Raw genomic sequence first — 11,166 nt, forward strand, 5'->3', positions numbered from 1 at the left:
CGTAACGAGTTCCCCCAGTACGTGTAATCACATTCAGATATGGCAACTTGAGCAACTGAAAAAAATGTTCAACTCCGTAATTGTTCTCCGTCTCCCACTGAGAGCAGACTTTAAAAGGAAAAAGTTCATTTCTTACGCAGCAGTGTACTCTTTAACCTGATTCTACCCATCTGGAAGAGAAACTTCTTACCTCACATAGATGCCAAAAAGGCTTAGGCATGACTGAGTTAGGTACGCGGGACCTGGGAACAGGTGAGAGGCCATTGTGATGTCCCAGGGATGCAGACCCTAGGCCTGGAGGCAGCAAGAAGCAGCCAAATTCTTCCCCATTCCCAAGACACGCATTCTTTACCCAGGCAGTTTTAAGTATTTAAGAATGTACTTATGTCATTCAACTCAATAAGCTTATATTAACTGATCACGATGCCCAAGAAAGTGAGGGAGCACAAAAGCAGAAAATGCAGAAGAGATGGAAGACCCAAGCCTGAGCATCACTTCTGGCTGCATTTACATCTGGAGTCTTAGTTGAGTCATTTATGGGTTGAATGGACAGCAGAACGTCTGTATTTGTACAAAACATCCATTTCCTTTTTTCTGCGGGAAGGGGCTGAATGATCAGTCCCCCAGGACTCAGCTGCTCGGTTGCTAATCAATTGTTCATCTATGGGTCACCCTCACACAATGAACCTGCAGGCTGCTACAGCTCTTCTTCACTCCCTTGGAACAATTCCTCATGCAGTATTTGTTTTATTATTTCATCCTATTTATTTTCACTTCTTTCCCAGGGCAACACTCCCCCTAGTGTCTGTGTAGGGATCTCAGGTTCCACTCGAAGTGCACAGGGTGCAGGCAAAAAGGGTACAGGCAGGTACAAACCTGTACCTCGATGGATGTGGATTATTACAAAATATTCATGGGTCTGGCCAATATGATAATTCTGGGAAAGAGGCTGCAGACATCATGCAGAGAGTTCCAGCCACGGATATCCCCATTTCATGCCAGGCACAAAGCAGAGGTAGGAGATGGAAAGGAGAAGCGAACCTTGAACACCAAGGTCCATCCCATGACTTGGATGAAATGAGTCTTTGGCACTCCAGGCTTTTCTTGTCCACCAGTCCCAGCAGCCCTGTGTTCTCCTATTTTCTATGAAAGCTACACATTTCACTCACTTCCTTCAAGAAGTCTTCCATGATTAACTGTGAGGTATAATCATGGGTGCCCAAGCCAAGAGAAGCTACTCTTCATCTTTCTGGATGCCTTTCTCAAAACTCCACTCAACAAAAGCCCTGAGAAAATGTTCCACTTATTAGCTGTCTGTTAGTATAATCGTTAACCTGACTCTAAGCACCTGCTTCTAACCACTTCTATTAAAAATTCTGAGTATGAGTTTCAATCAGCCGGGTCCCCAGCCACTCACACTTCTCTCTTTCACTGTTTCCCTTAGCATGACACAGAAGGCAGACACGCAAAGACTCGTCTGAGTCAGGGCATGCACTATGGGAGGTGGCTGAAATGAGCATCTCACTGAGAACTGGGTTGTAGCCAAGGGCTTTGCAATCAGCTCACTGGGAAACTTGGGGCAAGTACCTCCTTCCTCTGCTTCTGTGTTTCCATCTGCAAATGAAGAGAAAACCCCTTCTAATATAAGAATAACAACTAAACTAACTAAAATATCTGGAGGACTAACTACAGGTCAGGCATTTCTTTTAAACACTTTGCTATGTACAATATCTTATTTAATCCTTGAAATAGCCCAATGTGAGAGGTACTATTATTATCACTCCCTTTCGTAGATGAAAAAATAGACAAGAGAGGGTGACAACTTGCCCAATGTCACACAGCTATTAAGAGACAAGAGGCCGACAGCCCAATTTAAAAATGGGCAGGAAAAAAAAAAAAAAATGGGCGGGAGAACTGAATAGACATTTCTCCAAAGAAGACAGGCAGATGGCCAATGGGCACATCAGAAGATGCTCAACATCACTAATCATTAGGGAAATGCAAATCAAAACCACAATGAGGTATCACCTCACACCTGTCAGAGTGGCTGCCATCAAAAAGACAACAAATAAATGTTGGCGAGGATGTGGAGAAAAGGGAGCCCTCCTACACTGTTGGTGGGAATGTAAATTGGTGCAGCCACCGTGGAAAACAATATGGCGCATCCTCAAAAAACTAAAAATAGAACTATCATATGACCCAGAAATCTCACTCCTGGGTATATATCCAAAAAAAAAAACAAAAACACTAATTCAAAAAGATACATGCACCCCCAATGTTCATAGCAGCATTATTTATAATTGCTAAGACATGGAAGCAACCTAAGTGTCCATCAACAGATGAGTGGATAAAGAAGATGTGGTATATATACATATATACATACACAATGGAATACTACTCAGCCATAAAGAAGAGTGAAATTTTGCCATTTGCAGCAACATGGATGGACTTAGAGGGCATTATGCTAGGTGAAGTAAGTCAGAGAAAGACAAATGGTGTATGACATCACTTATATGTGGAATCTAAAAATATATAACAAATTAGTAAATATAACAAAAAAGAAGCAGACTCACAGATATAGAGAACAAACTAGTGGCTCCCAGTGGGGAGAGGGAAGTGGGGAGGGGCAATATAGGGGTAGGGGAGTAAGAGGTACAAACTATTAGGTATAAAATAAGCTACAAGGATATACTGTACAACACAGGGAAGATAGCCAATATTTTATAATAACTATTAATGGAGGATAACCTTTAAAAACTGTGAATCACAATATTGTATACCTGTAACCTATATAATACTGTACGCAACTATATTTCAATTCTTTAAAGACTAAATTAAACTTAACCAAAAAAAAAAAAAAGAGAGAGAGAGAGAGAGAGAGAAGGAGAGAGAGAGACAGAGGCAGGATTCAAACCCAGGCATCCAGCTCCAGAACCCTTGCTCCTGTTTACCATATGGCTTTGTTTCTTGCTCCCAGCCTACCTCTGTTCCTAATATATCCTGAAGAGGATGGCATTCATGATGAAAACCCTCCACAAGTATGAATTCACACAAGTCATACAATCATACCCAGGCTAAATAATCTACAACCTAACAAGATCCTTGATGACCCTACATAACTATGTCCAGCTTTTCCCCTAAACTAGGTTCTCTTCCAGCACAGGCCAAGCACCAGGCCACAGGTCACAAGGCACACATGAGAAGAGAAGAACTCACAGCAGGTGTGGGGATGAGGTGCTGGTGTAAGCATTTTATCCCTCATCCCTCACCTTCAAAACACTCATAAAATAACCAAGTGCAAACTAAACATAATCAAATGTGTGGTACAGGCTGTAAATTCTATAAACAGTTAGGAGAAAGAAAAATAAATGCTTCTAAGAAAGGTTCTATAGAGAAGCATGTTTGAATCTTAAACTGAGCCATGAGTAATGGGTGCATCTCAAGAGAGGAAGAGGGGTATCCTGAGTGGAGGAGACCTTAAGAGCAAAGGCTTGAGTCAAGAAGGGGTCTGGGACAATGAAGGGGCGGCCTTGGCTAGAGTGAAGGGGCCCATCAGGGAACAGTCAGATGCAGAGTTGGAGAAGCAGATCCAGGACATACGCAGTGAAGAGCCTTGAATGGCAGGCTAAAGGACTCTGGAGTTTAATTCAAGAGGCTAAAGGTACTCAAGCGAGAATGGAGACGTCCTGGGTGAAATGCTCCTGATTATAGTACCGGTCAAGTTATGAACAACCTGAGAAAGGAAGCATCGCTATCCCAAGGGACAAGGGTTTTCAATCCCTTCGTAGCCTCTGCTCAGTGAGACTTGGGACTCACTCATTCACCCACTTGGTCAAACACAGTTGCGTCTCTCTACTGCGTGTAAAGCAGAGCTCTCTCATCTCCACTCTCTGCCAACAAAGTCAGAGCAGCATCTAGACCCTTCTCTCAGTAACCCACCACAACAGGGGGATGACCATGGTTAGCTGAAGGCCATCCATCCCACACTGCCATTGCTGCTTACCCAAGGTGGCCCACCAGGCGCCGGCATGCTACACTTTCCACCTCCAACTTCACAAGACCTCTTTTCCCCCAAACTTGCTGAAAATTCATCCTTTGACATTTTCTCCTCATAGGGAAGTGTCTCAAGCCAGCCAAGAGGCCAAAGGAAGCAGGAAATCAACAGGCGAGTCCAGCCCCCAGGCCTTGGTGTACGTGGCCTTGGATAAACCCTCCAGACACACCCTCCTATTTCAGCCATCCAGCTTTGTCACACCTCTCTGCTCCCTAGAGGACGATCACCCGGTTCCAAAGTGCCCCCAGTTACGGTAGGATTTACACAGCCGAGGAAAGAGCAGTTCTCCCTTCTGCCCCCACTCCTCCTCAGCCTTCCTGCCACAACTCCCTTCCCTTAAATCCAACACAATCTGAGAAGCCACTTCCCGCATTCCTTCTCTGCCAACTACAAAGCGAGTTCCAACCGCTGCATTTCTGCCATCATTAAATTGGGCCTCCCAATTAAGGAGTTTGCAACTTCTGCTTACCTTGGAAATCACTGCAGGATCTGAGAAGCAAATCACGCCCTGTAACCAGGCCATCAGAGAAAACGCAGAGCAAACAGCCGGTGTGTGGTCCCTCCACTCACCACCCCCAGGCCTATGGTGACCAGGAGCAGTTAGTGCTGTTATGTCCCATGGCATTTCCCAGCTGCATCTCAACTGAGATGGCTCCCCTTGTAATATTAATTAAAAACAGATTCTTTTTGGCAAACCCCTGAAGAACAGCTTCTGTGGCAGGCTTTTTTTTTTTTTTAACATCTTTATTGGAGTATAACTGCTTTACAATGGTGTGTTAGTTTCTACTTTATAACAAGTGAATCAGCTATACATATGACATATATCCCCATATCTCCTCCCTCTTGCATCTCCCTCCCACCCTCCCTATCCCACCCCTCTAGGTGGTCACAAAGCACCGAGCAGATCTCCCTGTGCTATGCGGCCACTTCCCACTAGCTATCTATTTTACAGTTGGTAGTATATGTAAGTCCATGCCACTCTCTCACTTCGTCCCAGCTTCGTCCCTTCCCCCTCCCTGTGTCCTCAAGTCCATTCTCTATGTCTCTGCTGTTATTCCTGTCCTGCCCCAGGTTCTTCAGAACCTTTTTTTTTTTTAATTCCATATATATGTGTTAGCATACAGTATTTGTTTTTCTCTTTCTAACTTACTTCACTCTGTATGACAGACTCTAGGTCCATCCACCTCACTACAAATAATTCAATTTCGTTTCTTTTTATGGGTGAATAACATTCCATTGTATATATATGCCACGTCTTCTTTATCCATTCATCTGTCGATGGACACTTAGGTTGTTTCCATGTCCTGGCTATTGTAAATAGAGCTGCAATGAACACTGTGGTACATGACTCTTTTTGAATTATGGTTTTCTCTGGGTATATGCCCAGTAGTGGGATTGCTGGGTCATATGGTAATTCTATTTTTAGTTTTTTAAGGAACCTCCATACTGTTCTCCGTAGTGGCTGTATCAGTTTACATTCCCACCAACAGTGCAAGAGGGTTCCCTTTTCTCCACAACCTCTCCAGCATTCACTGTTTGTAGATTTTTTGATGATGGCCATTCTGACTGGTGTGAGGTGATACCTCACTGTGGTTTTGATTTGCATTTCTCTGATGATTAGTGATGTTGAGCATCCTTTCATGTGTTTGTTGGCAATCTGTATATCTTCTTTGGAGAAATGTCTATTTAGGTCTTCTGCCCATTTTTGGATTGGGTTGTTTGTTTTTTTTGATATTGAGCTTGTGGCAGGCTTCTTTATTAAGCCTCTGAGAAAGCAAAATGCATTAAGATATCGTGACACGGGGACTGAGAGCGGGGACGAGAAGGTTAGACAACCCAGCCAAAAGCTATTTGAAAAATCTGTTTGGGAGCCACAATTAGATGCTCCAGTGAGTGAAACACAATTAATCTGATCAAATCTGTCACTATTTTGCACATTAAGAGTAAATATTTTAGAACACCGTCCGGCTGAATTAGTTACGGGTATGAAATCGTGCCTGGGCGAGTCTGTGCGTTCCCCCTGCTAGCAGGGTAAGGACGCCGGGTTATCGGCATCTCCCTGTTTCTCTTCACCAAGGTGCAGAGTTGGGCACGTGAATACCATCTGGCAAGTCCTTCCAACCAGACACACTGCAGGGGTAGCAGCCTGCAAATCGCTGTCTCTGGGAGTGAGCTGCAGGAAAGGCATGGGGATCAATCTACGGGAGGGTGCAGCATTCTCACCTCAGCACCAGAACGGGGGATCCGCATCAAGGCTTACAATGCTGAGGGGGCCCGGAAAGCGGGCTGTTGTCTTTACAGCTTTCCACTCTCCAGAGCCATTTGCCAACTCACTGACCAAGCAAGGAGGCGCCTTTCTTCTTTTGAAGGAGATCAGAATGATGTGTTTTTCTGTATCCTTGTCACAGCCACAGGGTCTGGACTCCCTTTGGGTGTTTGTGAAACACTCTCTAGCCCATTAATCACCAGGATCTCAGCTGGAGACAACCAGAGAGAAAGGCAAATCGCTCTTCCAGAATCTAGGCTCCAATCAGCCCCGGTGGCCCAATGGATAAGGCAGAGTCCAGGCTCCAAGCCCGAGCCCACTCACCTCTCCCCCGAAACACCTGGCAGGGCAAGAAAGGTCAGAGGGGAACCCAGACTCCATCCCCTCCTGGCTCAAGCCTGCTGGGCACCTCCCCCGTTGCCCTCCAAGCCATCCCACCCCACTCCTGGGACCAAAGTGAATATGTGACTCAAGCCTAGAATGAGACTCTCAGCCCCTGGGCACATGCTGGGCACATAGTGTGGGGTGGAGGTGCTTCCCTTGCACGTCCACTTCCTTATGCCTGAACACAAACGGCCAGAGTGGAGTTCAATTTTCCATTATACGGGGTAACTGGAAACTCTCCCCAAAAAGGACCTCACGCCAGGAATGAAGTCCACCAGAGGCACTTGGAGGGAGAGCGGGAAGCCCCACAATGTGTTAACAATTAAACCGGTGGCCTTCCCAGAGAAGGACATGCTTAACACCCTTTACGTCGGAAGGGAAGATGGAATTCTCTTTTCACGTCAAAAGAGCTTGGTGCAAGGCCCCATGTTCTCTGCCTTGGGGACATCTCCAACCACTGTGAAACCAATGATAAAGGGAACTTCCAGAAGGGACATCATCTCCATCACTCCTCACCCTGGCTTTATTTTAACAGTGCCATCTTTTGCTGTCCTCAGGAAAGGAGGAGGGGAGAAAGAAACCAACTGGGTAATGTTGCAGAAACTGGTTTCCTAGCTCCTCCCCCAGGGTTGTTTCCTTAAAGTCTCTCAAAGGCAGGGCCATGTTAACCTGTTTCCTCATCTTCCTCAGAGCAGCACAGACCTACACTCAAAGAAGTCCTTCTCGCTGGAATTGCCTGTGAAGCATCGTCAAAAGAGGCAGGTCCAGCCCAAGAGCTAAAGAGGCAGTAACTCTCTGGACCAGAGACAGTAGACACCATGGGGAACCTGCACTTACCTGTGCTGCCTTGTCCTTTGCTTGGACAGTAAGACTGGCCACGAGCACAACCAATGAACCCCTGAGGAGCTATTAATGAACTGCCCAAATCTCATCACTGTCACTAAGGACTCCAAGGCCAACTGATGCACTCCTCAGGCCCTCTGCACCCCCTTTTAACTGAAGAGCCATTTCCCTGGGGGGTGTGGGGCTAAACTTGCCCCCTCACTTCCTCTGCTGTATAACTGCCTTGAAGATGGGCAGAGAAGGCCATGCACATTTAATTACTACTTGCAGAAAGCACTCTTTAACGGTCCCATCTTCAGGTAATTTGTTAACACACGAAAATGATCCTTAAAATAAAAGCAGAAACATAAAAAATACTCTTTAGGCAGAGTGAATTTATATCGTCCAAATGTGGCAGTGTTAAAATCACAGACATGTGAAGATATCACCTCCTCCTTCTCCTAGGGATACATTTACTTCCACACATCCTGTCCATCCTCCTCATGGAGTAAGAACACGAACAAAATAACACACATGCACGCAATTCCTCACTATCAAACTAAAAGGAAGTTGAGAGTCGCGATCCCTTCGGTCAGAGAATTACCTCTCTCTCTCTCTCTCTCTCTCCCCCCCCCCCCCCCCCCCCCCCACACACACAGAGTCCTTCGGAGACTTGTAAGTCCTCAGTCACCCATCCCTCCCAATGCACACGTTGCCCACCGCCCAAGTCCAGAGCTGTCCACTGCGAAGCTATGGGGGGCCTTTACTGGAGGCAGACGGAGTCAGCCACCGCGCTGCTGGTAAGCTGGACTGCCCAAATGCTTCCAACCCAGGCTGCGCTGCCTGCGTGGTGCTGTGTGTCAGAAGGAACCAGGAAATCTGTGCTCGGTATTGCTGATGTGCTGCTCTCTGCGGACTGCTGGCTTTCCTGTTATTCACCACTCACCCCTGTGACACCCTCCAGGCCCTGTTAAAATAAGGCGAAAATTTCCCCGGGAAATCTTTAATGTCAGTCATGAAGAGAAATATAAAGGGAGCGGGGGTGGTGCTTTCCCATCAAATGAGTTCCCCAAAGCTGCCAGTACAGACATCCGTCATCCCCCAGACTCTGCCCAGTGCCGGGCTCTGATCTGATCCTCAGAGCCAGAGATGAGGAAAGGATTTTCGCAGGAGTGGCTGAAGTGGGGGCCGAGGAAGGCAGGGGAGTGGAGTAAATCGTCGGAGGCTGTCCCCACTCTTCCCCGAGGGCCATCCCCCGCGGATCCTGGGCTAGACTGCATGTGCTGGCTGCCAGCTGGGGGTAGGGTGGGGCGCTCCTCCGGCCCGAGCTGCGGGCTGCACAGACGGTACTCTGCGCCCGGTGCCTGGCCGCGGGCGCCGGAGCCGCCGGACTGGACTCCAGGGCGCCACCTCTCGTACAGCAGCTTCCAGGTTAACCTGGCAGCGGAGAGAGAGGCGTGGAGAGGTGCACAGAAAGCACCGGGACCCAACTCCACTTGTCGAGTTTGTCGTTGCAGGACTCAGCAGCCGGGGCGAGTATTTTGCTCAGCGACTTACGTGTGCTTGTGCTTGCGTGAGAACGAGGGGTGCAGGATGGGTGTTGAATTTCACTTCACACTTTAAACTTTTTTTTTTCTGCCCCTCCTATAGCTTTTCGGGGCAGCTGCCTGGGTTGTTTGTTTGTTTGTTCTTTTTAATTTTTAACATCTTTATTGGAGTATAATTGCTTTACAGTGTTGTGTTAGTTTCTGCTGTATAACTAACAAAGTGAATCAGCTGTATGCTGCCTGGGTTTTGAAGGGGGAATCAGTGTTGCCTGAAGGCCCAGCCTCCCCTAAGGCTGGGAGAAAGTGCGCCCGGAGCCCGAGGCAGCATCCTAAGCCCGGCGGGCAGGAGTACCAGAGTCCGAGTGGCCTCAGTCTCCTGGCTTTCCGTCGCGTGTGACTGGAGGGTAAGGGGGAAGCCCCCGGGGCAGTCGCAGAAACCCGTCAGTCTATCCAGCGGTTCTTTCCCCAAATCAATCTGTGTCCTCACCCAAGAATTCACACACACCCACGACAGGATAACTGACTCTCCAAGCCAAGTACCAGAGAAAGTGGTCATTGATCCCGTTAAGGACCTCTTCTTCCTCTCCCCTCCGGGCGGCCCCAATCCTAGGGCCTCCGGTAAACAAAAGCACAGGCTGTCTTACAACAAACTCCACTAACCTGTTGGGGTCGTGGGGAAAGAGGGATGAACCAGTCCGTCTAAAAGTCGAGGAGCCCCCCTTCCCCTTGCCTCCACCTAGACCCAGACCAACTATCTGCCCATCGTTCCCGCCCCCCCCCCATTTTCCCTCGCTGCCGGCAGACAGAGAGATCCGCCGCCGGGTGGGTACTCACGCTGCTGTTGTGTCCCGACCAGTGCACCATGGCTTGGTTGTGGGCCGAGTCCCCGGTCAGCGCGAACGAGGTGCTGGGTAGCCGGAGCTCTTCGGACGCCGACCCCCCAGCCCGTGGTGCCTTCACCTCCTCCCGGAGACCCTTGGCCAGAGAGCGGCTTCCTTTGGAACCATCGGCTAAGACAGTAGCCTGGGTGTCTCCGCGTTCCAGGGCACTGGGGGGCTGCGCCCGGCGACTCCTCCTTGTGCCACCAGGCTTGCCAGGAGCCGAGATGCCCCGTCCCCACTGCGCGCCTGCCGGCAACAGCCCTCCGGCTTCTCCCTGCTTCTTTCTGCCGCTGCCTCCGCCTGGCTGGGGCAGTGGCTCTGGTCCCTGCCGGCGCCCCAGTGCGGCGCCTCTCCGTACAGTCGCCAGCTCCTCCGGCCACTGGCTTGCCACTGCCCGCAGAGAGAGAGGAGGCAGCGCCGGGGACGGCGAAGCCAGAACCGCGAGGCGCCCAGGACCGCCCGTTGCGTCCCAAGTGATCTCGGCGCCGGCCAGGACCCACGTCGACAGGAGCAGGAGCCCGGTGCGGGCGAGGGGCGCCCGGGGCCAGCCTGCGGGGCGCTCCGTGCGCGCCGCCTCCATCCCGCTGCGGCTGCCGGCTGCCGCGGCTCGGGCTGCCGAGTGTGTGGCGCCCGCCCGAGGTGCGGGTCGGCGCGGGGGGTGTGCAGGCGCCGGTAAGCGAGCAAGCGAGTGCGTGTCGGGGGAGAGCGGAGGGGGCGGCCGGGAAGGAGGTGGCTCGGCCTGGTGCGCCTTGCTGGTCCTCCCCACTCTTCCCTCCCGGCTCCTGACGGCTTGCTCTCTCCACGGGGCGATTCCAAAGCCCGAGAAAAATTAATAAATGCCCCTTCGGTGCTTTTTTTTTTTTCCCTTAAAACAAGATTCCCGCAAAATCTTTCCCACCGAGCTCCTCCAGAAATTTTTTCAGGAGTATTCAAAGGTAATACGAAAATCCTCTTTTAAAATATGAAAATGAAGCCCAATCCAGGAGGAGTGGCTGGCGACGGACCCCAATCCAGGGTCTCTCTAAAACCCAGCCTCCAACCTGCTCCCAGCGAAGAGTTAGGAGCCGCTTCTGGCCGCGTTTAGGGGGTTACCGTCCGGGCCTTTTGTGGGGGTGGGAGATGGCACGCAGGGAGGGTTGGGGGGCCTCGAGGGAGGAGGAGGAGGGTGAAGTGTTTTCAGCGCCTACTCTTCGGGTTGGGGAGCCAAAGGGG

At 49.7% G+C, this 11,166-nt stretch overlaps 1 protein-coding gene across 1 annotated transcript in view; it reads right to left on the minus strand.

Annotated features, from left to right (window-relative positions):
- The window catches only part of SORCS3 (sortilin related VPS10 domain containing receptor 3), a 588,465-nt gene extending 577,931 nt beyond the window's left edge, over positions 1-10,534 (minus strand). The window contains exon 1 of the mRNA XM_036828794.1: positions 9,908-10,534. Within this exon, the coding sequence (XP_036684689.1) occupies positions 9,908-10,534 (627 nt within the window). The remainder of the gene's footprint in view (positions 1-9,907) is intronic.
- Positions 10,535-11,166: the final 632 nt, after the last annotated feature.

The sequence above is a fragment of the Balaenoptera musculus genome, chromosome 16, assembly GCF_009873245.2.
Source record: "Balaenoptera musculus isolate JJ_BM4_2016_0621 chromosome 16, mBalMus1.pri.v3, whole genome shotgun sequence".
Classification (NCBI taxonomy): domain Eukaryota; kingdom Metazoa; phylum Chordata; class Mammalia; order Artiodactyla; family Balaenopteridae; genus Balaenoptera; species Balaenoptera musculus.